Source organism: Microcaecilia unicolor, chromosome 2 (assembly GCF_901765095.1).
Source record: "Microcaecilia unicolor chromosome 2, aMicUni1.1, whole genome shotgun sequence".
Lineage (NCBI taxonomy): Eukaryota > Metazoa > Chordata > Amphibia > Gymnophiona > Siphonopidae > Microcaecilia > Microcaecilia unicolor.
Window position 1 is genome coordinate 556,930,116 of NC_044032.1, and position 27,879 is coordinate 556,957,994.

The 27,879-nt window shown below is 43.3% G+C and overlaps 1 protein-coding gene across 1 annotated transcript in view; it reads right to left on the reverse strand.

The window, feature by feature from the left end:
* The window catches only part of CLOCK (clock circadian regulator), a 250,497-nt gene that overhangs the window by 140,940 nt on the left and 81,678 nt on the right, over nucleotides 1–27,879 (reverse strand). Inside the window, 3 exon segments of the mRNA XM_030192205.1 lie at nucleotides 6,754–6,876; nucleotides 9,509–9,622; nucleotides 11,555–11,675. Coding sequence (XP_030048065.1) covers nucleotides 6,754–6,876; nucleotides 9,509–9,622; nucleotides 11,555–11,675 — 358 coding nt within the window.

Consider the following 27,879-nt stretch of genomic DNA (forward strand, 5'->3'; position numbering starts at 1 on the left):
TATTGTCGCAAGTCGGTGACGCAGACCTGCGTCGTCAGGTCCGGAACTTATAACAAGTATAAGTAGAGCTTTGTGGAGCGCAAGACACACTCCACTGCGCATGCGCGAGTAGCTTCCCGCCTTCTGTGAGAACACGGTCTCCTCAGTTTAACACTACAGCAAAAATAAAGTAAAAATAACAAAGGAGACAACTCCAAGGGGAGGTAGGAGGGATTGTGAGAACATAAAGCTTGCTGTCCTCGGAGAACACCTGCTACAGGTAAGTATCTTCGCTTTCTACGAGAACAAGCAGGCTTATTTATTCTCACAAGTGGGGAATCCCTAGCAGCCAGGCTCACCAAAAACAACAAACATTGCTCAATTGGGCCTCGCAACAGCGAGGACATAACACAGATTAACCTGAAATTATATACAATCTGAACGAGAGCAGCTTGAAACAAAATAAAATGGGCCTAGGAGGGTGGAGTTGGATTCTAGACCCCAAACAGATTCTGCAACACTGTCTGCCCAAACCGACTGTCAAGTTGGTTATCCTGCTCAAGGCAATAGTATGATGTGAATGTGTGGACTGAAGACCACGTCACAGCCTTGCAAATTTCTTCAATGGAGGCTGACCTCAAGTGGTCTACCGATGCAGCCATGGCACTGACATTATGAGCTGTGACATGACTCTCTAGGGCCAGCCCAGTCTGGGCAAAAGTGAAGGAAATGCAATCTGCCAACCAATTAGATATGGTGAATTTCCAAATGGCGACCCCAATCTTGTTGGGATTAAAAGAAACAAAAGGTTGGGCAGACTGTCTGTGGGGCCTGGTCCTCTCAATGAAGTAGACCAATGCTCTCTTGCAATCCAAGGTGTGCAAGCTGCTTTCGCCAGGATGGGCACGAGGCAAATCTCTCATATAGCGAACTAGAGGCTGTTCTGAGATGGGCTTACCTTCTACACATTGATGATAAGCACTAATTGAACTAAGGTGAACCCTTACAGAATTGGTGCTGAGATCATACTCTGATAGGTGTAGAAAGTATTCAAGCAGGGACTCTGTAGGGCAAACAAGGGGATCTAGGCCCTTTTTTCACACCAGATGGCAAACCTCCTCCATTTGAAAGAATAGCACTTCATAGTGGAGTCTTTCCTGGAAGCCAGCAAGACCCAGAAGACACCCTCCGAAAGACCAAAGGAAGCGAATTCTAGGCTCTCAACATCCAAGCTGTGAGAGCCAGAGACTGGAGGATGGGATGTAGAAGAGAGCCCACGTTCTGTGTGATAAAGGTCGGAAAACACTCCAATCTCCACTGTTCTTCAGAGGATAACTCCAGAAAAAGAGAGAACCAGATCTGCAGCAGCCAGTATGGTGTGATCAGAATCATGGTTCCGCAGTCTTGCTTGAGCTTCAACAAAGTTTTCCCCACTAGGGAGGATATGCATACAGAAGACCTGTCCCTCAATTGAGGAAGAAGGCATTTGACACTAGTCTGTCATGGGCCTGAAGCCTGGAACAGAAGTGAGGGACCTTGTGGTTGATCTGAGTGGCAAAAAGATCCACCGAAGGGGTACCCCATGCTCGAGACCACTCATATGGTTGCTCACTCTGTTGGCCAGGGTATTGTTTTTGCCTGCCAGAGAAGTGGATCAAAGGAACATGCCATATTGGTGAACCCAATGCCACATCCAAATGGCCTCCTGACACAGAGGGTGTGATCCAGTGCTCCCCTGTTTGTTGGTGTAATACATTGCAACCTGATTGTCTGTCTGGATGAGTACAATTTGATGAGACAGCTGATCTTGGAAAGGCTTTTATAGCATTCCAGATCGCCTAGAGCTCCAGGAAATTGTCCTGAAGTTTCATTTCATGGATGGACCAAAGACCTTGAGTGCGAAGCCCATCTACGTGAGCCCCCCCCCCCCCTCCCCATCCCAGGAGAGATGAATCTAACGTCAGCACTTTTTGTGACTGAGGAATTTGGAATGGAAGTCCCAGAGTCAAACTTGATCAAATGGTCCACCATTGAAGGGAGCTTACAAGATCTGGAGACACTCGGATGACATCTTCTAGGCTCCCCATGACTTGATAGCACTGAGAAGCCAGGGTCCATTAAGCAGTTCTCATGTGAAGACGTGTCATGAGTGTAACATACACTGTGGAAGCCATGTGGCCCAACACTTTCAACATCTGCCGAGCTGTGACCTGCTGAGAGGTTTGAACCCTGGAAGCAAGTGCAACAAGAGTGTCCGCTCTCATCTCTGGAAGGTAGGCTCGAACCTTCTGTGTATTGAGCAGGGTGTCCACTCTCGTCTCCAGAAGGTAGGCTCGAACCATCTGTGTATCAAGCAGGGCTCCTATGAACTCCAATCTCTGGACAGGGTGAAGATGGGATAGTTTAAAACGAACCCTAATAGCTCGAGCACCCGAATAGTCTTTTGCATGGACTCCTGAGCACCAGCCAAAGTGGTAATCTTTACCAGCCAATCATCGAGATATGGGAACACATGCAAGCTTATTTTCGAAAGAGAAGGGCGCCCATCTTTTGACATAAATCGGGAGATGGGCGTCCTTCTCCCAGGGTCGCCCAAATCGGCATAATCGAATACCGATTTTGGGCGTCCTCAATTGCTTTCCGTCACGGAGATGACCAAAGTTCACGGGGCCGTGTCGGAAGCATAGCAAAGGCAGGACTGGGATGTGCTTAACACATGGGCGTCCTCAACCGATAATGGAAAAAAGAAGGGCGTCCCTGACGAGCACTTGGCCGACTTTACTTGGTCCATTTTTTCTTGCGACCAAGCCTCAAAAAGGTGCCCGAACTGACCAGATGACCTCCCCTTACTCCCCCAGTGGTCACTAACCCCCTCCCACCCTATAAATAAAACTTTACAAATACTTTTATGCCAGCCTCAAATGTCATATCCAGCTCCCTGACAGCAGTATGCAGGTCCCTGGAGAAGTTTTAGTGGGTGCAGTGCACTTCAAGCAGGTGGACCCAGGTCCATCTCCCCCTACCTGTTACACTTGTGGTGGTAAATGTGAGCCTTCCAAAACCCACTGTACCCACATCTAGGTGCCCCCCCTTCACCACTTAGGGCTATGGTAGTGTTGTACAGTTGTGGGGAGTGGGTTTTGGGGGGGTTTGGGGGGGCTCAGCACCCACGGTAAGGTAGCTATGCACCTGGGAGCAATTTGTGAAGTCCACTGCAGTGCCCCCCAGGGTGCCCGGTTGTTGTCCTGGCATGTGAGGGGGATCAGTGCACTACGAATGGTGGCTCCTCCCATGACCAAAGGGCTTGGATTTGGTCGTTTCTGAGATGGGCGTCCTCGGTTTTCATTATCGCTGAAAACTGGGGACGACCATCTCTAAAGACGACCTAAATGTTGAGATTTGGGCGTCCCCGACCGTATTATCGAAACAAAAGATGGATGCCCATCTTGTTTCAATAATACGGGTTTCCCCGCCCCTTCGCAGGGACGTCCTGTGAGGACACCCTCAGGAAAACTTGGGCGCCCCGTTCGAGTGTGCCCCTCATGAACTCCCGGTCTGTTTAGCGATGCTGCAACTACCACTAGACATTTGTTGAAGAGCCTGGGAGCTGACGCGACGCCAAAAGGCAACACACGGTACTGAAAGTTATGTGTTCCCAGCCAAAATCAAAGATACTTCAGGTGGGCTGGAAGTAGCGGGATGTAAGTATATGAATGCTTTAAGAGCAGAGAGCATAGCCAATCGTTTTCCTGAATCACTAGGAGAAGAGTGCCCAGGGACACCATCCTGAACTTTTCTCAGACTAGGAATTTGTTCAGAGCTCTTAGGTCTAGGATGGGACGCATCCCCCCTGTCTTCTTTTGCTCAAGGAAGTACCTGGAATAGAATCCCTGCCCTTCCTCCCCTGGTGGAACGGGCTCAACCTCATGGGCCTTTAGAAGGGCTGAGAGTTCATCTGCAAGTACCTGCCTGTGCTGAGAGCTGAACGAATGATCTCTCAGTGGGCAATGTGAAGGTTTTAGATACCAATTCAGTGTGTATTCGAGACAGACTATTTGAAGAACCCACCGGTTGGAGGTTATAAGGGGCCACCTTTCGTGAAAAAAACTTTAGGACCCCCCCCCCCCCCCCCCCCACTGGCAAGTCATCTGGGATGGACACTTTCACTGAAGCTATGCTCAGTCAAAAGCTCGTCCCTTGCTTTGCTGGGGAGCAGTAGGGGCCTTTGGCTAATGCTGTTGACGTGAACGAGAATGCTGGGGTTGAGCATGAACAAGCTGGCAAGCCGAGGGGTTGTACCTACGCCTTTAATAGTAATAGGCACTCCTCCTTGGTTTGCCAAATGTCCTCCTAGCTGAGGAGGTAAATGCAGAAGCCGCCCAGCGAGAGAGAGAAGAGATGGCATCAGTATGTTTTTGATTTGGTCAGTGATCTCCTGAACTTCTCTCCAAAAAGGTTATTCCCCCCCCCCCCCCTCCTGGCATAGTGCATCTGCCAACCTTTGCTGAACAGAATGTTACATAAGTACATTATTGCTATACTGGGACAGACCAAAGGTCTATCACGCCCAGTATCCTGTTTCCAACAGTGGCCAATCCAGGTCACAGGTACCTGGAAAGATCCCAAAAAAGTACAATACATGTTAGGTTGCTTATCCTAGAAATAAGCAGTGGATTTTCCCCAAGTCCATTTTAATAATAGTGTATGGTCTTTTCCTTTAGGAAGCCAGCCAAACCTTTTTTAAACTCCGCTAAGCTAACTGCTTTTACTATATTCCCTGGCAACAAATTCCAGAGCTTAATTATACATTGAGTGAAGAAACATTTTCTCCAATTCATTTTAAATTTACTACTTTGCAGCTTCATTTTGTGCCCCTTAGTCCTAGTATTCTTGGAAAGAGTAAACAAGCGATTCACGTCTACCCGTTCTATTCCAGTCATTTTATAGACCTCTATCATATTTCCCTCAGCTGTCTTTTCTCCAAGCTGAAGAGCCCTAGCCGCTTTAGCCTTTCCTCATAAGGAAGTCGTCCCATCCCCTTTATCATTTTCCTCCTCTGTACCTTTTCTAATTCCACTATATCTTTTTTGAGATGCGGTGACCAGAACTGAACACAATATTCGAGGTGTGGTTGCACCATGGACCGAAACAAAGGCATTATAACGTTCTCATTTTTGTTTTCCATTCCTTTCCTAATAATACCTAACATTTTATTTGCTTTCTTAGCCGCCGCCACACACTGAGAAGAGGGTTTCAAAGTATCATCAACAATGATGCCTAGATCTCTTTTCCTGGTTGATGACTCCTAATGTGGAACCTTGCATTACATAACTATAATTTGGGTTCCTCTTTCCCACATGCATCACTTTGCACTTGTCAACATTAAACGTCATCTGCCATTTAGATGCCCAGTCTCCCAGTCTCGTAAGGTCCTCTTGTAATTTTTCACAATTCTCTTGCGATTTAACAACTTTGAATAACTTTGTGTCATCAGTACATGTAATTACCTCACTAGTTACCATCTCTAGATCATTTATAAATATGTTAAAAAGCAGTGGTCCCAGCACAGACCCCTGGGGAACCTCACTATCTACCCTTCTCCATTGAGAATACTGACCGTTAACCATACTCTCTATTTCCTATTCTTTAACCAGTTTTTAATCCAAAACACACAGCCATGAGAATCTGTGCATTGATATGCTCTGAGCAGAGATCCTGGATGCCACATCAAAAGTGTTGTAAGTGTCCCTGGCCAAGAACGTTCGACACGCCTTCTGCTGCTTGACCAAATTGCGAAGTGACTCGGCCTGCTCTGGAGGGAGCGTCTCAGCCATGTCCGACAACTTGCGCACCGAGTTTTGCAAGTGGATGCTCGTGAAGAGCTGTTATGACTGTATTCGGGAGATGAGCATTGAAGCCTGATATATCCTCCTCCCAAAAGAATCCAGGGTTCTAGCTTCTTTACCCGTGGGCACTGAGGAATAGACCTTGGAACTCCTGACTCTTTGAGAGCGGATTCCACCACCATGGAATTGTGAGGCAACTGAGGCTTATCAAAACCAGGTGCACTGTGGATCCGATACCGGGTGTCAATCTTCTTCAGAATGACCGGGACCGACAGAGGGGACTCCCAGTTCCTAACGAGGACTTCCTGGAGTACCTCATGGAAAGGGACAGTCACAGACTCTATAGGAGGAGACCTGTAGTCCAGGACCTCGAGAATCTTGGCCCTGGGCTAGTCCTCCACTTCAAAAGGAAAGGGAATAACATCAGCCATTTCCTTAACAAAAGAAAGGAATGAAAGGTTCTCCGGAGGAGATTTTCTTCTTTCAGGTGGAGGGGAGGTTCAGGAGTCTACAAGGAAATGTACATACATAAAAAATTACTGTTAATTTTTTATCTATGTACATTTCCTTGTAGACTCCTGATGCAGGCCAAGTGACCGAAACACAACATTTATGTCAAGTCTTTTTATCAATAAACATTTTTACTTCAGTATTCATCTTTCCAGTATCCGTGGTCAACCTCTCACCTTTTCTCTTTACACTTTTGTGTTTTTCCGTGCAGCGTTTGAGTTCTCCGCTTAGGCGGATTCTCCTGGAAAAATTAGATGTCCAACATATTACAGTTCAATACCTGCATTAAAGGACTTCAATTTGCCATCATGTTCTTTGTTACGGTGGGGCCCCTAGTTAGCTCATTTACTGTAGATCATAACACAAAACTACACAGCAGTACCTATTTCTTTTAACTTGAAGAAGCAAAATGTAAAACATACCTTAATAAACTGTGGAGTAGCTAATCTTACTGTAGCTACAAAACAGATTCTGTCTTCATACGCAGGTTTAAGGGATCGTTGCAAACCTCCTTCAAAACCATTATGTGCAGAATTAGGTACTAAATCAGAACAGACAAAAAAAAAGTGCAAATTGGAACATATAGAGTGACATTTTCAATATGGAATCTAAGTCCAACTTTGGACGTTTTGTACAAAACATCCAAAATCCAAATAGGAAAGAACGTCGTTTTCGAAAAAAGGAAAACTATCTTTTTTTCGAAAATACCATTTCGAACAAGGTTTTGTGCTTTGTACTTTTTTTTATTTTACCATTTTCGGAAAAAAAAAAGTCCAAGTGCAACACACAGAAAATCAAGCTATTGGGATGTAGGAGGAGCCAGCATTTTTAGTAGACTGGTCCCCAGACATCCCAGGAGAGCAATGGGGCACCCTAGGGGCACTACAGTGGACTTCAAATAAATGCTACCAGATACACATCTCATCATTGCTTCCTAATCTCGTCTGCTGAGCCCACCAAAACCCACCACCTCCAACTGTACGCCACTACAATAGCCCGTATAGGTGAAGTGGGTACAGTGGGTTTCTGGTGATTTTTGGAGGGCACATAGTTTCAACCACAACAGGTAGAGGGAGGTATGGACCTGGGTCCACCTGTCTACAGTGAACTGTACCCACCACTAGACTACTCCAGGGACCTGCATACTACTCTAATGGAACTGAGTATAACATCTGAGGCTGGCAGAGACTGGTACGTAAGGTTTTAATCACATTTTTTTTGGGGGGCGGGTGGGTCAGTGACCACTGGGGGAGCAAGGGGAGGTCATCCCTGATTCCCTCCAGTGATTATCTGGGGTGCCTTTTTGTGCCTTATTCGTTATAAAAACAGGTTTAGCTCAAAACATCTTAGTTTTAGTCCTGGATGGTTTGGTTTTGTTCCAGTATGGCTGAAAAAGTCCAAGTCTCAGGAATGCCCAAATCCTGCCCTTAACACGCCCCCTTGAGATCTGGACACACTGCAGACGAACAGCATAGAAAAACTTCTAAAAGCTAGGTTTCAAAAATACCAATTTGTACGTTTTTGTGAGAAAAACGTCCAAATGCTGCTTTATGCCACTTTTTAGACATTTTTCTCTTTTGAAAATGAGCAGTTCCAAGAGCTGTCATTGAACATATAAGGGTAATTTTATAATGGGAAACCTAAGTCAAAGATTCAAAAAGGCAACTATTTTAAACCTATTTTACAAAGACAACTTGGAGGGGCACCCAAGTTTTCCTGAGGATGTCCTCGCAGGACGTCCTGGCGAAGGGACGGGGAAACCCGTATTATCAAAACAAGATGGGCATCCATCTTTCGTTTCGATAATACGGTCAGGGACGCCCAAATCGCGAAATTTAGGTCGACCTTAGAGATGGTCGTCCTTAGAGATGGTCGGTTTTCCACGATAATGGAAACCGAGGATGCCCATCTCAGAAACGACCAAATCCAAGCCATTTGGTCGTGGGAGGAGCCAGCATTCGTAGTGCACTGGTCCCCCTCACATTCCAGGACATGCCAGGACACCAACCAGGCACCCTAGAGGGCACTGCAGTGGACTTCACAAATTGCTCCCAGGTGCATAGCTCTCTTACCTTGGGTGCTGAGCCCCCCAAAACCCACTCCCCACAACTGTACAACACTACCATAGCCCTAAGGGTGAAGGGGGGCACCTACATGTGGGTATAGTGGATTTCTGGTGGGTTTTGGAGGGCTCATATTTACCACCACAAGTGTAACAGGTAGGGGGGATGGGCCTGGGTCCGCCTGCCTGAAATGCACTGCACCCACTAAAACTGCTCCAGGGACCTGCATACTGCTGTCAGGGAGCTGGGTATGACATTTAAGGCTGGCATAGAGGCTGGCAAAAAAATATTTAAAGTTTTTTTTAGGGTGGGAGGGGGTTGGTGACCACTGGGGGAGTAAGGGGAAGTCATCCCCATTCCTTCCGGTGGTCATCTGGTCAGTTTGGGCACCTTTTTGAAGCTTGGTCGTAACAAAAAATGGACCAAGTCGCCCAAGTGCTCGTCAGGGACGCCCTTCTTTTTTCATTATCGGTTGAGGACGCCCATATGTTAGGCATGCCCCAGTCTCGCCTTTGCTATACTTCTGACATACCCCCGTGAACTTTGGTTGTCCCCGCAACGGAAAGCACTTGAGGACGCCCAAAACTGGCTTTTGATTATGCCAATTTGGGCAACCCTGGGAGAAGGACGCCTATCTTCCGATTTGTGTCGAAAGATGGGCACCCTTCTCTTTCAAAAATAAGCCTGATAGGCACCTATCCATTATTTGCAACAGGGTAAGAAGCAGACTGCAATATTTTTCTCCTTTGCAAACAGTAAAATTTTGCATGGTTCTTCACTTGTAAATGTTATTTAAAATAATGTTAATGTGTTACTGAAATGCAAAATTATGCACAGCAGCTCACAACTAGTGCATGGTAAAACTACATGCAAAATTTCAAAAAATATTTTTCACCAAAACAACTCTCACAGTAAGTAGTTATTTTTATACAAAATTTTCTGTAGCAAAATAATGCATGCACAAAAATGTATTTAGTACATCAGCGAGAAACACCAACTGTGCACTTACTTACATATTACATTTTTAATATTCAGCTAAATGACAAGCATATCCGAAAACACGTCACTTTATTCTATGTTACAAATAACATGAAAAAATTGACAGCTTACCATTGTTTAAACATTTGAAATTTCCTATAAATTTTACACATTCATATGTAGGCAGCTCGTTAGGGTCTATTGTTCCTCGCAGCATATGGCAACAGAATTCTGATAGATGTTTTGCTGAAAAGAATGAAAAATCTATGCAATGAAAGGTAATATATAGAAATAAAATAAAACAAAGGAAATAAGATGATGCCTTTTTTTATTTGACTAACTTAATACACTTTTGATTAGTTTTCAAAGGTAACCATTCTTCTTCAGATCAGAAATGAGCAAATGTCGACAAATATCAGAAGTGAAGCATAAAAGTATTCCAATGACAGTCTCAGAAGAAGAGTGTAGGGGTGGGTAAGGTGAGAAATACGGAAAGATGGATGGGTGATAAGAGGGTGACAAAGCACTATAATTTTATAGTTTGCAATGTGACAGAAACCCCAAATCTTTGTTAAGTCCTGTCTTGGTGGGTGTCAAAATATTTCATCATTTTGATTTCAAAGGTCTTATGTTCCCGGATTGTCTTAAAATCTTTTAGTATTCTCCCCATAAAATCATTGATACAGTGTTCTGGTTTTGTGACGTGAAGTCCCACACAGGTGACATCCTGGTTGGCATTGTAATGTTTAATATATCTAGGTAAATTGATTATTGTCTTTAGCATCTGGCATGTCTCTCCAACATAGCCCATTATTCACACTTTTTGAACTAAATGATATATACCACATTTGAAGATGAGCATGTGTAGTAGGATTCATTCTCTTCTTTTTGAGCTTCTGTTGGGAGCTTGCTTTTCAGTAATTTTTAGATTTTAGATTAGGTGGTTGTTGGAACGCCAACATAGGTGTAGCAGGGAATATCACTTTCAGTAATTCATTCTCCTGGAGTAGTGGTTGTAGATCTTTTATGAATTGTCTCAGTTTTTCCAGCTCTGGATTATATGTCACTACAAGGGGGATTCTCTCTATGGTTTTCTTTATACTGCACAAGGTTTTCTCTGGGTGTTTTAAGGGATGAGGCAATATTCTTGGAGATTAATTTGGGGTTGTAGCCTTTTTGTTTGAAGGATTCAGTCAGGATTTTGAGGTTGTTATTCTCTGTCTCTTATGTCAAAGCAGATATGATGGTATCATGAGACTTGGCTGTATATAATAGATTTTTTTTGTATGTATATAGCCATTGTTGATGGAAACTGTGGTGTCTAGAAAGCTAACTTTTTCTTAGGAATAGTCAATTTTGAATTTGATTGTAGGATGGTATGTATTGAAAGAACTGTAAAATTGTTAGTCTCTTTTCACTCAGTTCAAATGTCATCAATATACAGGTAATATTTTAGGGCTTTAGGGTCCTGTTTACTAAGCTGCACTACAGGTGCGCTGTTTTTAGCGTGCACTAATTTTTAGCACATGCTAAAAACGCTAGAGTGCCTATAGCGTGGCTTAGTAAACAGGGCCCTTAGTCTGATATGTATTCAAAAATGTCTCTTCCAATTCTGCCATGAAGAGGTTTGCATACTTTGGTGCCTGGTGCCCATAGCAGTGCCCATGATTTGCAGATAGGTGGAAATAGCTGTGAGTTAAAATGAATTTGATTAATTTTGTAATAGCTTCTGGTGAATATTAGTGGTCCAGGATGGAATAGTAGGAGAATGAAAGCCATAAAAGTTTACAAAGAAGCTGTCTATGCATTTGATGTTCAAATAATTTAACACAACTTAACTGTGGTATTTGTATACTGCTATAACTGCAAAGTTCTAAGCAGTTCATAATATCCCCTAAGAACCAGGACAATCTCCCAGGAATTACAACGTTCAAATCATTAAAAAAAAGAAAAGAAAAGAAAAGAAAAGAAAAAACACTAATTATTAAACAAAACAAACTTCTTGAAAAGATAAGTTTCAAGATTCCCCCTAAATAAAACATGAGTCAGATTGAATAAAACATACTGTATTTAAGGATAGATTTAGAGTGACAAGGTTCAGAATGTTTTATTTTGCATAAGCTACACATTTAATTTTAGATAAAATACCCAACTTTCAATCTTAAAACAATTACTTACATTTTAAGCGTTCTGGGGTCAGTGTATCACGGTCCAGCATATGAGCAGACAGAATTTTATACACTTCTGAGTGTTCTCCCTCTGGGACAAAATTAAAAATACTTTGATCTACAAGATCTGACTGAAAAGAAAAAGAAATTCTTACAAACCAGTTTAAAGTAATTTCTTACAGAAAAAAAAGATCACATAAGAAAAAGACATACTTCATAGACGCCATACTCTTATCTACTCTCTGAATTCTTCAGTTTGTGCTCTGTATTTGCTCTCCTTAAATTTAAATCTCCATTAAATATTGGATCATATATATTTTTCAAGTTATGAGGAAGGAAAGGGACACTAGCAGGCTTATTTTCGAAAGAGAAGGACGCCCATCTTTCGACACAAATCGGGAGAAGGGCGTCCTTCTCTCAGGGTCGCCCAAATCGGCATAATCGAAAGCCGATTTTGGGCACCGTCAACTGCTTTCCATCATGGGGACGACCAATGATCCCGGGGGCGTGTCGGCAGTGTAGCGAAGGCGGGACTGGGGTGTGCTTAACAGATGGGCATCCTCGGCCGAAAATGGAAAAATGAAGGACGTCCCTGACGAGCATTTGGCCGACTTTGCTTGGTCCATTTTTTCTTGCAACCAAGCTTCAAAAAGGTGCCAGAACTGACCAGATGACCACTGACGGGAATAGAGGATGACCTCCCCTTACTCCCCCAGTGGTCACCAACCCCCTCCCACCCTAAAAAAAAACTTTAAAACATTTTTTTGCCACCCTCTATGCCAGCCTCAAATTTCATATCCAGCTCCATCACAGCAGTATGCAGGTCCCTGGAGCAGTTTTAGTGGGTGCAGTGCACTTCAGGCAGGCGGACCCAGGCCCATCCCCCCTTCCTGTTACATTTGTGGTGGTAAATGTGAGCCCTTCAAAACCCACCAAAAACCCACTGTACCCACATGTAGGTGCCCCCTTCACACCTTAGGGCTATGGTAGTGGTGTACAGTTGTGGGGAGTGGGTTGGGGGGGGGGGGGGTTGGGGGCTCAGCACACAAGGTAAGGGAGCTATGCTCCTGGGAGCAATTTGTGAAGTCCACTGCAGTACCCCCTAGGGTGCCTGGCTGGTGTCCTGGCATGTGAGGGGGACCAGTGCACTACGAATGCTGGCTCCTCCCACGACCAAAGGGCTTGGATTTGGTCATTTCTCAGATGGGCATCCTCAGTTTCCATTATCACCAAAAACCGGGAACGACGATCTCTAAGGACAACCTAAGGATGACCATCTCTAAGGTTGACCAAAATGTTGAGATTTGGGCGTCCCTGACCGTATTATCGAAATGAAAGATGGACGCCCATCTTGTTTCGATAATACAGGTTTCCCCACCCCTTCACAGAGACATCCTGCGAGGACGGCCCCAGGAAAACTTCGGCACCCTGTTCGATTATGCCCCTCCACAGGTGGTAGTTACTATTTGCAGGGCCGCCGAGAGGGGAGGGGGAGGGGGACTGTAACACAGTTTGGTGATGGTGACACCTGTTTTAGATGACACAGGTACATTACACCAAGAGCCCCCTCCTATACAATACCTAGATCATCTACCATTTGCCTAACAGATTGGCACCTGCTGCCTCTAGTATATGATGGACCGGGCTAGGATGACAAGGGTCTGGGTGCCTGTGTAGCTATGTACATTTCCTCCTGGTTTGCTGGAAAGACGTGTCCAGGTCACCAATCTCCCTCTTCATTTAGGGTCTAGAGGACTCAGTGTCTCCTGGTTGGGCTGGTAGATGCCACTTGCTTTCCTGCAGAGTTCCCTCCATTTACACTTCAAGTCATCCACATCTCTATCATTGGGACATTCAGCTTGTGACATATCCCAACCCATGTTTTTTTGTTTAGTATAGGCACTGAGGCACTGTCCTGCCAATCCAATGAGATTCCTTTGATGTTTGAGAACCTACCAAACAAGCATCTTCACTTCCTCTAAGGTAAAGTTACCCTTTGGGTCATAACCAGTTGCTTAGGGGCCATTCTGATGTTCCCTATAGCACAAATAGCAGAGACAATAAATGGCAACTTGCATATTTCTATATGTACACAATTCTAGGAGTAGGGTAGGTTGGCTCTTTCAAATATCACAAGGGAGACACTAGTTCTATGTATAAAATTTTATTGGATAACACCAAATGACTTGACATAGCAGTCGTATTTTGAAGCAAATGCGCCTGCCTCAGGAGTCTAAAAAACATATAGATAACTTGTATAAACATATAAAACATATTTATGTTTCCTAGACAAAAAAAGACGCATTAAATTAACAAAACAATCATAAAAATAAATTACAAAGAATAATCACAAATAGTAGTGATGCAAGACACACCGTAAAACAACAGTGGTTAAAAACAAAACAGTTATAATCATAAAATCTAAACAGTTAAAATCTATCTTTGGGAAAATTAAAAAATTCTAAGACATTAGCACATACAGTGGGGGAAATAAGTATTTGATCCCTTGCTGATTTTGTAAGTTTGCCCACTGACAAAGACATGAGCAGCCCATAATTGAAGGGTAGGTTATTGGTAACAGTGAGAGATAGCACATCACAAATTAAATCCGGAAAATCACATTGTGGAAAGTATATGAATTTATTTGCATTCTGCAGAGGGAAATAAGTATTTAATCCCTCTGGCAAACAAGACCTAATACTTGGTGGCAAAACCCTTGTTGGCAAGCACAGCGGTCAGACGTCTTCTGTAGTTGATGATGAGGTTTGCACACATGTCAGGAGGAATTTTGGTCCACTCCTCTTTGCAGATCATCTCTAAATCATTAAGAGTTCTGGGCTGTCGCTTGGCAACTCGCAGCTTCAGCTCCCTCCATAAGTTTTCAATGGGATTAAGGTCTGGTGACTGGCTAGGCCACTCCATGACCCTAATGTGCTTCTTCCTGAGCCACTCCTTTGTTGCCTTGGCTGTATGTTTTGGGTCATTGTCGTGCTGGAAGACCCAGCCACGACCCATTTTTAAGGCCCTGGCGGAGGGAAGGAGGTTGTCACTCAGAATTGTACGGTACATGGCCCCATCCATTCTCCCATTGATGCGGTGAAGTAGTCCTGTGCCCTTAGCAGAGAAACACCCCCAAAACATAACATTTCCACCTCCATGCTTGACAGTGGGGACGGTGTTCTTTGGGTCATAGGCAGCATTTCTCTTCCTCCAAACACGGCGAGTTGAGTTCATGCCAAAGAGCTCAATTTTTGTCTCATCTGACCACAGCACCTTCTCCCAATCACTCTCGGCATCATCCAGGTGTTCACTGGCAAACTTCAGACGGGCCGTCACATGTGCCTTCCGGAGCAGGGGGACCTTGCGGGCACTGCAGGATTGCAATCCGTTATGTCGTAATGTGTTACCAATGGTTTTCGTGGTGACAGTGGTCCCAGCTGCCTTGAGATCATTGACAAGTTCCCCCCTTGTAGTTGTAGGCTGATTTCTAACCTTCCTCATGATCAAGGATACCCCACGAGGTGAGATTTTGCGTGGAGCCCCAGATCTTTGTCGATTGACAGTCATTTTGTACTTCTTCCATTTTCTTACTATGGCACCAACAGTTGTCTCCTTCTCGCCCAGCGTCTTACTGATGGTTTTGTAGCCCATTCCAGCCTTGTGCAGGTGTATGATCTTGTCCCTGACATCCTTAGACAGCTCCTTGCTCTTGGCCATTTTGTAGAGGTTAGAGTCTGACTGATTCACTGAGTCTGTGGACAGGTGTCTTTCATACAGGTGACCATTGCCGACAGCTGTCTGTCATGCAGGTAACGAGTTGATTTGGAGCATCTACCTGGTCTGTAGGGGCCAGATCTCTTACTGGTTGGTGGGGGATCAAATACTTATTTCCCTCTGCAGAATGCAAATAAATTCATATACTTTCCACAATGTGATTTTCCGGATTTAATTTGTGATGTGCTATCTCTCACTGTTACCAATAACCTACCCTTCAATTATGGGCTGCTCATGTCTTTGTCAGTGGGCAAACTTACAAAATCAGCAAGGGATCAAATACTTATTTCCCCCACTGTAGTTAATTCACAGAATATTGGCAAAACAAACTTAAAAGCAAAAAGTGTGCTTTAAGACGTTTTAATATGAAATCTAAAGGCTCTCATATGATTTTTATGGTAATCTTGAAATTAACGCAAGACACAGAGTCAGTATGTCATACAACATGGTTCATAATATATCATAAGTACATAAATATTGCCATACTGGGACAGACCAGCATCAAGCCCAGCATTCTGTTTCCAACAGTGGCCAATCCAGGTCACAAATACCTGGCAAGATCCCAAAACGTACAATACATTTTATGCTGCTTATCCTAGTAATATGCAGTGGATTTTCCCCAAGTCCATTTAAATAATGGTCTATGGACCTTTCCTTTAGGAAGCCGTCCAAACCTTTTTTTAAACCGCCTTTACCACATTCTCTGGCAACGAATTTCAGAGTTTAATTACATGTTGAGTGAAGAAACATTTTCTCCAATTCGTTTTAAATTTACTACTTTGTAGCTTCATTACATGCCCCCTAGTCCTTGTATTTTTGGAAAGAGTAAACAAATGATTCACGTCTACCCGTTCCACTCCACTCATTATTTTATAGACTTCTATCATATTTCCCCTCAGCCGTCTTTTCTCCAAGCTGAAGAGTCCTAGTGGTGACCAGAACTGAACACAATATTCGAGGTGTGGTCACACCATGGACCGATACAAAGGCATTATAACGTCCTCACTTTTGTTTTCTATTCCTTTCCTAATAATACCTAACATTCTATTTGTTTTCTTAGCCACCTCAGCACACCGAGCAGAGGGTTTCAATGTATCATCAACGATGACACCTAAGATCCCTTTCTTGGTCGGTGACTCCTAATGTGGAACATTGAATTACGTAGCTATAATTTGGGTTCCTCTTTCCCACATGCATCACTTTGCACTTGCTCACATTAAGCATCATCTGCCATTTAGATGCCCACAATCCTGTTGCGATTTAACAACTTTGAATAATTTTGTGTCATCGGCAAATGTAATTACCTCACTAGTTACCCCCATCTCTAGATCATTTATAAATATTTATAATTACTAACCTGGTGGTATGGTTTAAAATGATTTGAGTGATGTATTTAATATAATATGTGTTAGAAGACACAACTCTGAATCCTACATATAGTAAAAAAAATGTATTAAACACTTAACTCTTATAAAAGGATGAATCTTAGGCAATTCTGACACCTTAGAGAACTAGTGCTCTATGCTACTTTTAAATCAAAAAAGAGCACATGAAACAGCATCAGAATCCACCTAAGTACGACAATCTGTACTCATGCATGCAGCTAAAAGCGTTAAAAGTGGTAGAGAAACAAAGTTGCTGTCTTGTAATGGTAAAAGCACCCCGAGAGTGTGCCACTGTTAGAAATCATAATTATTGGCACGTATGGATAAGAATTGATCTGCTTACACAAGCTTTCAATTCTTGTGTAATATTGAGAAAAAGAGCAGACCTTGTTTCTGCAATCTCTCCAGAGAAGAAAGTAGAGCTATGTGTTCTCTAGCTAGGCACCCTAAGATCGTAATCAAGCCAGCTGACAAAGGGAGTGGAATAGTCATTCTTAACCGCTCAGATTATACCTCCAAAATAGAGAAACATCTAAGTGACAGAAGGTATTAAGTTCCATTGTCTTCAGATTCAACTTCAGATTTACAGAAAGATATTACATCAATAATTGAGACTGTATCCAAAGCTAGGTACTTAACCAATAAAGAAAGTCAATTCCAATCGACATCTGGTCCAGTGATTCCTACTATTTATGTATTACCAAAGATTCATAAGTCTCTCACTAAGCCACCAGGTAGACCAATTATATCTAGAAATGGCTCAGTCTTAGAACCCCTTTCAATTTTTGTAGATTTTTTCTGAGACCATATATACCTTTGATTCCATCATACATCCGTGACTTCACACACATGATAAATATGTTACAAGAATTTGATGGAGATCTTGCTGATACACTGATGGTGGCCTTAGACATAGATTTACTCTATACAAACATCCCACAGTTTGTAGCTCTCCACATCATCAAAGAGACCCTTAGAAATTGAACCACCCATAGAAGCATTCCCGAATGACTCATTTTGACATTGGCAAATTTAGCGCTCACCAACGACTATTTTTGCTTTCAGTATAACTTTTACCAACAGATTAAAGGCACAGCCATGGGTGCTTCTATGGCCTCCGATGTGGCCAATCTATACATTGATTTCTTTTCTACCTGAGGTTTTCAATTTATTACCAGAGTACTCACTCAAAACTAGATTACACAAAATACTCCTTACACCATCTATTCTTTAATTTAATTCTTTATTATATTACACGTGCCTAATGCCTCTAACCTCAAAATTCACATTCTCACGTCTCATTCACACATGACTCACATTCCTTTAATATAGTAAACCTCTATATCTCTTTTTTATTATTTTCTCATTTGGTGCACCCTTTTGCTTATACATTCACTTTCCACTTTACAACAGTAGATACACAGTTGTTATACTATTTCAAACTGTTCCAAAGTGATGCCTTCAGATCTATACCTGGCATTCTTCTTAAATCAAGTTTATAATGTATTCTAGGGTTTATGCTGGTCTCTCAGGTTAATTCATTAACCTCGAAGTTCAAATAGATGGTGTAAGTAGTATTTTGTGTAATCCAATCTATACATTGCCCTTTTTGAAAAGTCATTTTTACAAGATCATCCGTATAAACAACAAGTCATTTTCTACAAAAGATACATTGACGATATAGTTTTCATCTGGAAGGGAGATGCCACATCACTGGACCATTTTTTCAAACACATTCTATGCACGCTGAAATTTTCTTACTTAGCTAGGCATAAACAAAATTCTATCAGACGTCACTGGCATATTTTGGAACAATATGAATGCTTTAAGAATAAGCATCTGGTCATTGCATATTCCCGAGAAAAAAAACTTGAGAGATATTCTTGTACCATCTAGTCTTCCGGAGGACTTATCAGAACATCAGATTGATATACACTGAGGCCACAAAAAGTGTAGTACCTGTAGCATGTGTCTACACTCTTTGGAAATCTCACTCTTTAAAAAATCCCAGCACTGGACAAGAATATAAACTATAATAACACACTTCAGACTGCAATTCTTCTAATTTTATCTACATCAAACAATGCCCATGCCCGCTCATCTACATCGGCAAAACAATGAGACTCGTTAAAACATGGATCATTTAACATCAAAGCTGTTTAAAAAGAAATGTGGAATCTGCACCCTTGTGGGCTCATTTTTGAAAGAGAAGGACGTCCATCTTTTGACATAAATCAGAAGATGAACGTCCTTCTCCCAGGGACATCCAAATTGGTATAATCGAAACCCGATTTAGGACATTTCCAACTGCACTCCGTCACAAGAACGGCCAAAGTTCAAGGAGGCGTGTTGAAGTCAAAGCAAAGGCGGGACTTGGGCATGCCTAACAGTTGGATGTCCTTGACCCATAATCGAAAAAAGCAAGGATGTCCCTGACGAACACTTGGACGTTTTCACCCAGACCTGTTTTTCTTACGAGTAAGGCGCAAAAAAGTGCCCCAAATGACCAGATGACCACCAGAGGGAATCGGGGATGACCTCCCCTTACTCTCCCAGTGGTCACTAACCCCCTCCCATCCTTAAAAAAACATCTTTAAAAATATGTCATGCCAGCCTCTATGCCAGCCTCAGGTCCATCACAGTGCATGCAGGTCCCTGGAGCAGTTTTAGTGGGTACTGCAGTGCACTTCAGAAAGGCAGACCCAGGCCCATACCCCTCCTACCTGCTACATTTATGGAGGAAACAGCGAGCTCTCCAAAACCCACCACAAACCCAATGTACCCACATCTAGGTGCCCCCTTCACCCATAAGGGCTATGGTAGTGGTGTACAGTTGGGGGTTGGGGGTTTTGGGGGGGTCAGCACACAAGGTAAGGGAGCGATGTACCTGGAAGAATTTTATGAAGTCCAGTGCAGTGCCCCCTAGGGTGCCCGGTTGGTGTCCTGGCATGTCAGAGGGACCAGTGCACTACAAATACTGACTCCTCCCATGACCAAATGGCTTGCATTTGGTCATTTTTGACATGGACGTCTTTGGTTTCGAAAATCAGAAACGACCATGTCTAGGGACGTCCAAATCTAGGGACGGCGAAATTCAAGGATTTGGAAGTCTCTGACAGTATTTTCGAAACAAAAGATGGACATCCATCTTGTTTCGAAAATACAGGTTTCCCCGCCCGTAGATTTTGCCGTTTTGCAAGGACGTCCAAATCGCAACTTGGATGTCCCTTTCGAAAATGCCCCTCTTGGTCTCTCACTGGAACAGAACTGGACATTCTATTCCTGATCTAAAATTATTTGTTTTCAAGAGGTTAAAGAGAAACTGGCACAGAACTATAACTGATGAAATGTTAATATGTGAAGAACAGAGACATATTTTTCAATTGCATATATTAGTGCCCTATGGCTTAAATGCAAAAATTGACTATAAATCTTTCATTTGAATCTACATCATCGTTAACAAGTAGATCTCTTCTGCCACAGTTTCTATACACATTACTTTTTATCCTAAAACTCCCTTTATTTTAGAAATATGTAAGTCTATCAGCTCTAGAGTATTTGATAGTTTGTCTTTTATTTTATTACTACATATGCACTATACAGTGTTTTCCTTCTTTGTACCAAGGCACGCTGAGATTTATGATTGTTTATTGTCCTGTATACAATAGGGTTTTATCACAATACAGAGATATCGTCCCTTGATCCTCCATGTATTCATTAGTTTCATAGCTTTATGAGTATAGCTCTTTTGCAACCTTGTTTAGCAAAGTGTAATTGTTATATTTCAGCAGGAAACATCGGTATAAAGCTATAAGGTGTCATTTATTTATTTTTTCTGTTGTAACATTTACTGTGATTTCTTAACAATATCTAAGCTTGCACAGTATCAACAGTATATTTATTTTTTGGAACCATCATGTGATTAATATCTTATGTTCCGTGGTACAACCCAACAAGCATGCACAGAAATTCTTTCAACTTTGGCACGATCCTACCATTTAAATAGCTGACGCTACAGTGTGTTTCCTTTTCGGCATTTCCTTGGTATATTCTGATGTTAACTGGATGAACTTTGTTTTGGTATACTTGATGAGTGCAGCTTTTTCTAAGCACGCCCCTGTTATTCATTTACTATGTTTCTTTTCTCAGTCGGGCTGCTGCTGTGGCTTAGCTGTAAGTTATCACCCGTTGTGGTACTTAAATTGCATACAGAATAAAGTGATCATTATTTTAATCAGGCACTAGATTGTACATCACTTGGCTTCTGTGCTTTTGATCGGTTCCACAACCATAGTCTGCTCTGTGTGTCAAATATATATCGCACACTGGAAAATAAATACGATTTTAATCCATACATAACAACACAAGAGTAGCTATACTGGGTCAGACCAATGATCCATCTAGCCCAGTATCCTGTTTTCCAAACAGTGGCCAAGCCAGGTCACAAGTACCTGGCAGAAACCCAAATCATGGCAACATTCCATACTACAAATCCCATGGAAAGAAGTTGCTTCCCCATGTCTGACTCAATAACAGACTATGGACTATTCCTCCAGGAACTTGTCCAAATCTTTTTAAACCCAGATACTAACCGCTGTTACCACATCCTCCAGCAAAGAGTTCCAGAGCTTAACTATTCGTTGGGTGCAAAAAATATTTCCTCCTATTTCTTTTAAAAGTCTTTATAATTTTGGAACACGTGAAAAATCAATTTACTTCTACTTGTTCTATACTACTAAGGATTTTGTAGACCTCAATCATATCTCCCCTCATCCATCTGTTTTCCAAGCTGAAGAGCCCTAATCTCTAGCCTTTCCTCATATGAGAGGAGTTCCATCCCCTTTATCATTTTTGTTGCTCTTCTTTGAACATTTTCTAATTCCGCTATATCTTTTCTGAGATACGGTGAGCAGAATTGAATGCAATACTCAAGGTGCGGTCGCACCATGGAGCAATAATGCCAAATGTTTATTATGATTTCTCACACATGCTGTACACTCTTGGGGTGCTTTTACCATTACAAAACAGCAACTTTGTTTCTCTACCACTTGCTTTTAACACTTTTGGCTGAATGCATGAGTACAGATTGTCGTATTTAGGTTGATTCTGATGCCCTCCCGCGGGAGGTGGTGGAAATGAAAACGGTAACAGAATTCAAGCACGCGTGGGATAAACATAAAGGAATCCTGTTCAGAAGCAATAGATCCTAAGGAGCTTAGCCGAGATTGGGTGGCAGAGGCGGTGGCGGGAGGCGGGGATAGTGCTGGGCAGACTTATACGGTCTGTGCCAGAGCCGGTGGTTGGGAGGCGGGGATAGTGCTGAGCAGACTTATACGGTCTGTGCCAGAACCGGTGGTGGGAAGCGGGGCTGGTGGTTGGGTGGCGGGGATAGTGCTGGGCAGACTTACATGGTCTGTGCCCTGAAAAGGACAGGTACAAATCAAGGTAAGCTATACACAAAAAGTAGCACATATGAGTTTATCTTGTTGGGCAGACTGGATGGACCATGCAGGTCTTTTTCTGCCGTCATCTACTATGTTACTATCAGGCTTATTTTCGAAAGAGATCACCGGTGATCTTCCAACACAAATCGGGAGATGGCCGGCCATCTCCTAAAACTGGCCAAATCGGTATAATCGAAAGCCGATTTTTGGACACACTCGCCGGCAATCCTTCGCGGAGGCGGCTAGACTTCAAGGGGGCGTGTCGGCAGGGTAGTGAAGGCGGGATGTGGGCGTGCTTACGAGATGGCCAGCTTCAGCTGATAATGGAAAAAAGAAAACCGGCGATGACGAGCATTTGGCTGGTTTTACTTGGTCTATGTATTTTCATGACCAAGTCTCAAAAAGATGCCCAAACTGACCAGATGACCACCGGAAGGAATCGGGGATGACCTCCCCATACTCCTCCAGTGGTCACCAACCCCCTCCCACCCAAAAAAAAAACTTTAAAACATTTCCTTCCTAGGAGGGGAAGCCAGTCGGCCAGATCGTAAAAAAAAAAAAGGATCTTGCTGATCAGTTATGTTATGACTTACTTGTTCTGGAGTGCTGTATTTTGTGATACTGTTTTGAGAAATGTTCAAAAAAGACTTCATACAAATTTAAAAAGTCCCTGCCGTTCATTTTCCCTCGATGGCCGTCCCTGACCTGCACTTCCCTTAATAGCCATCTTTCTCTCCAAAAGTGCACTTCTCTTAATGGCCGGCTTTCTCCCCAAACAGGGAAGCTTTTCCTCACAGTTTTTTTAGTAGTAACAGTGGGATTTGAACCAGCCACCTCTGCATTACAAGAGCCATGATGTAACCACTTGGCCACGGCTCCACTTACTTGGACTTTCCTCACTTTTGATTATACCCTTTCAGGTCTCTCTCAGCCAATCACAGTGCGTCAAGCTGTCTGTGAGTGGCTGAGAGAGACCTGGAGGGGTATAATCAAAAGGGAGGGACAACCAACTAAGTGGAGCTGTGGCCAAGTGGTTACATCACTGGTCTTGTAATGCAGAGGTGGCTGGTTCAAATCCCACTGTTACTACAAAAAAAGCAGTGTGCAAAAACTTTTGATTTCCCTGTTCAGGGAGAAAGACGGCCATTAAGAGAAGTGCACATTCGGAGAGAAAGACGGCCATCAAGAGAAAGATGGCTATTAAGGGAAGTGCACGTCAGGGACGGCCATCAAGGGAAAATGCACGGCAGGGACTTTTTTCATTTGTATAAAGTCTTTCTTGAACATTTCTCAAAACAGTATCACAAAATACAGCACTCCTGAACAAGTAAGTCATAACATAACTGATCAGCAAGATCTAAACATCCAGAAGTACCAGTGCACTACGAATGCTGGCCCCTCCCACGACCAAATGCCTTGGATTTGGCCGGGTTTGAGATGGCCGGTTCCAGTTTCCATTATCGCTGAAAAACAAAGTCGGCCATCTCAAACCTGGCGATCTGTGGCATTTGGCCGGCCCCAACCGTATTATCGAAACAAAAGTTGGCCGGCCATCTTTTTCGATAATACGGTTCCTGCCAGCTGTTGCGCCGCCGCCAAAATAGATCGCCGGCGATCGATTTCCCCGGCGCCGTTTGATTATGCCCCTCTATGTTACTATGTATACCACAACAGTCAGCCCTCTCTGCTTTACTACTTAATCATTTTTTTACGTCATTACGAAAAGTGTTTAGAGAGCTGAACGTATTGCTCAGAATGTAAGCAGATGGTATTCAATTCTTTTTTCCTCTTGAGAAAGGTGGCCCACACCTTACATTAATATTTACTCAATGTCTTGACAAAATCAGCATTTGGATGTCTTGAGCATAAGCTCTCTTTAAATCTAGTTAAAACTGAGATTATGTGCACTGGGCGGGTTCTGGATTCTTCTTTACCTTCTGTACTGATATACTTGGAGTGACATTTCCTATGAAACCCTGTCACCATAACCTTGGTGTAAATTCAGATTGAGCAAGTAATTTTCACATCTTTTTTTTTTCAAATTCGTCTTCTGAGTAGGGCGAAAAATATGGTGCCTGCAGTCGATTTTCAGATGATCATGCAGAGCCTGGTCTTGACCAGAATTAATTACTCTAATTCTTTATACTTAGGGATATTGGCTGCTCAAGTCCAGGCTCTGCAAAGTGTCCAGAATGCAGCTGCATGGTTGATCACAGGTGTGCCAAAAACTATGCATATTTCCCTTGCATTAAAGGACTTGCACAAAGGGTGAATATAAAATCCTCCTGTTGGTTTATAAGCATATAAAGTCTGCAGTACCTAGTTACTTTGTTGAAAGATTGAAAATATATATGCTGAGACAGGCGTTACACTCCGAGCTTGCTAAGCAATTGTGGGGTCCAGCTGCTATAGCATGTCATTATGCTGAGACTCGGAACTGTGCCTTTTCTTTGACAGCACCTGTATTATAAAACAGGCTTCCTGGTTATTTAAGATCTTGTACAAAAATGCAGCAGTTTATAAAATTACTGAAAATGCATTGTTTTGTTAAAGCTTTTTCAGAAGAATTAGTTTTTGCTAAGAGAGGTGTAAATATGCAGTCAGCTTGATCTGTTTGGTATTTGCTCTGCTGGACAGATAGAACTTTTTGTTTTAAGAGATAAATGTATTAGTATTGATGGTCATTGTATGTAGACATTTCTTATGTGTGTGTAATTGTAACCCACGTTGGTTAAGGCGGGATATGAATTTTAAATAATAAATAAAAAGGTAAATTAACGGAAACGCTTTTAAAACAGAAAATAGTAAAGTTTTTGGAATCCAATGGATTACAGGACCCATGGCAACATAGAGGGGCATAATCGAACGGCGCCGGCCATCTATATGGCCAGCCATCTTCGGGGCCGGCTCCGCAAAGGGGCGGTGCCAACCGTATTATCGAAAAAGATGGCCGGCCATCTTTTCTTTCGATAATACAGTTGGGGCCGGCTAAATCTCAAATTTAGGTCAAATATTGAGATCGCCGGGTTTACAGATGGCCGGCTTCAAAAAAGTGGAAAAAAAATCCAAGTGCTTGGGCTTTTTCAGCCACTTTGAGCCTGTTATCAGTGGGAAAAGGTGGGATACAAATGTGATAAATAAATTTAAACCGGCCACCGCTGGATTATAAAACCGATGCTCTAACCACTTGGCTACAGCTCCACTTACTTCGGCTCTCTCAGCCACTCACAGACAGCTAAATGCGCTGTAATTAGCTGCGAGAGACCCCTGTCTGTGAATGGCTGAGAGAGACCTGAAGGGGCATAATCAAAAGGGAGGGATATCTAAGTATGTGGAGCTGTAGCCAAGTGGTTAGAGTACCTGTCTTGTAATCCAGAAGTGTCTGGTTCAAATCCCACTGGTACTACTGAAAAAGCCAAGCAAAAATAGTTTTGATTTAGGACGTACCTGACGAGCACTTGGATTTTTTGGGGGGTGGGAGGGGATTGGTGACCACTGGGGGAGTAAGGGGAGGTCATCCCCGTTTCCCTCGGATGGTCATTTAATCAGTTGGGGCTCCTTTTTGAAGTTTGGTCGTGAAAAAAAAAAAGGGACCAAGTAAAGCTGGCAAAATGCTCATCAAGCCTGGCTTTTTTTTCCATTATCGGGCGAAGCTGGCCATCTCATGAGCACGCCCCCGTCCTGCCTTCACTACCCTACTGACACGCCCCCATGAAATTTCGCTGGCTCCGCAACGGAAAGCAGTTGAAGCCGGCCAAAATCGGCTTTCAATTATACCAATTTGACCGGTTTCAGGAGATCGCCGGCCATCTTCCAATTTGTGTCGGAAGATGACAGGCGATCACTTTCGAAAATGAGCTGGATAGTTTCACTGGAGGCAGGTCTTATCAAACAAATCTGATTAATTTCTATGATTGGGTGACCAGAGAGTTGGATCGAGGAAGAGCGTTGGATGTGATGTATTTATATTTTAGCAAATCCTTTGACACGGATCCGCACATACTAATAAATAAACTGAATGCCCTCAGTCTGGGCCCTAAAGTGATTGGTTGAGTGAAAGGTGACAAAGGGTAGTGGTAAATGGAGCTCATTCTGAGGGAAAGGATGTATCATTGCTCATTAGAAAATAAAATACTACGTCTGGCCTGACCTACTGCACCAACCTTGTTTAACACTGTATTTCCCAAACATGAGATATAGGGGTCACACACATGCACATTCTCATTGGGGGAAGGCTGTACTTTACTACCTGATCATGTGTATGCCACATGGTGATCATAATTTGGCATGTGATAGCGACATAATTTTCTATGTAGTAGCTCATCGCAGATGTGACCATGCATGTAATTACATCTTAAGAGTGTTGTGGCTTGTGACTCTGTGTCACAGTTTGGATGTGGATGCTGCAGTAGCATGGGACGGGGCCAGATGTTTTGGCAGAGCTGATGTAGGTAATGAAGTGTATGTGTTTTGAGGGAACATACTTCTCCACTGTTGGAGAGGATGCCCGAAGTGAACTGGCAAGAAAGGGTCGGCCCTGAAACAGCTCCTGAGTGCCTTAACATCCCTAGTGATGCCAAAGATTATGTAAGATAAGAGGAAAATGACATAGGCTTTATTTCAGTGTAGTTGCAGATGTCTGTACAATGCCTGCCCTTGCACAGTTTCAGGATCTTCTTGTGTAGGGACCAGACCATTTGCTGGGGTATCCCATAGACCTGTGCAGTGGTTAAGTGCTAGCTAGACCAGGGCTGTGTGCATTATGGGATGATGCTCCCAGCTACAGGAAGGACATGCAGCTCATGACAGACACACTTATGGGTGTACATATAACCCAAAATCTCCATGACAGACATTTCCCAGATCAAGCTGTTATCTTCTCTCCCAGCAGGGTTGTTAGTTGGGTCGGGGGGGGGGGGGGATGGTGGGAATGTAACATAGTAGCCTGTACACTGTGGGCAGGCAGGGTAGCCACAGCTGGGACAGGTAGATGCCATCATCAGGTGTGGTGGCAACATTGTAGCCATGAGTGTCACTGTCCATATGGCAGCTGCCCTGTGCAGTGTGAATGTGTACTGGCCACCTTGTGAAAGTGCTGTGATCTCTGAGGTCTGCAGTTGGATACATGTGCTGTCAAAATCTTGCTAGCTGTGTAGTTCTGCAGGGTATCACATAGGTATGGTAGGTGTGAGGGCTTGTTGGCAGTGTAAGTCTTTACCTTGCCACAGTCTTCCAGATCTCCTCCCAGTCCTTCTTGCTGCTGCTTGGGGCACATACTCCTCATTTTGTAACACTAGGAATGCCAGGAGGTTGCTTTCCTTTTCTGAGAAATTATGCTACCTTCTGTCCTCCATCTTGCAATTGCATGTGGCTGGTCCCAATAGTGGGCGCTGTACATATTCTGAGACCTGGTCCACGTGCACATGACTCTGGCTGCCGCCTTATGGTTGCCGTCGGCATTATCAGAAAAAGCCATCTATGTGCCACCTGACTCTTTGACCACAGATCTTGACATTTATTGCTGCTACTTAAACTTGGACAGATGGCACCATATGGTTGTACAACTAATGCTGCATGTGTATTGCCGCTGGCGGACCTCAGGTACACATTTTTCCCTGCAGGTGCCACACAGCCAGCTTCCATGGCCAGGGGGCCTGCACATTCACCTACAGTCCTGGTCTTGTAAAATATGTCCTAAGTTCAGCATATTTTCACCAACATATCAATAGATT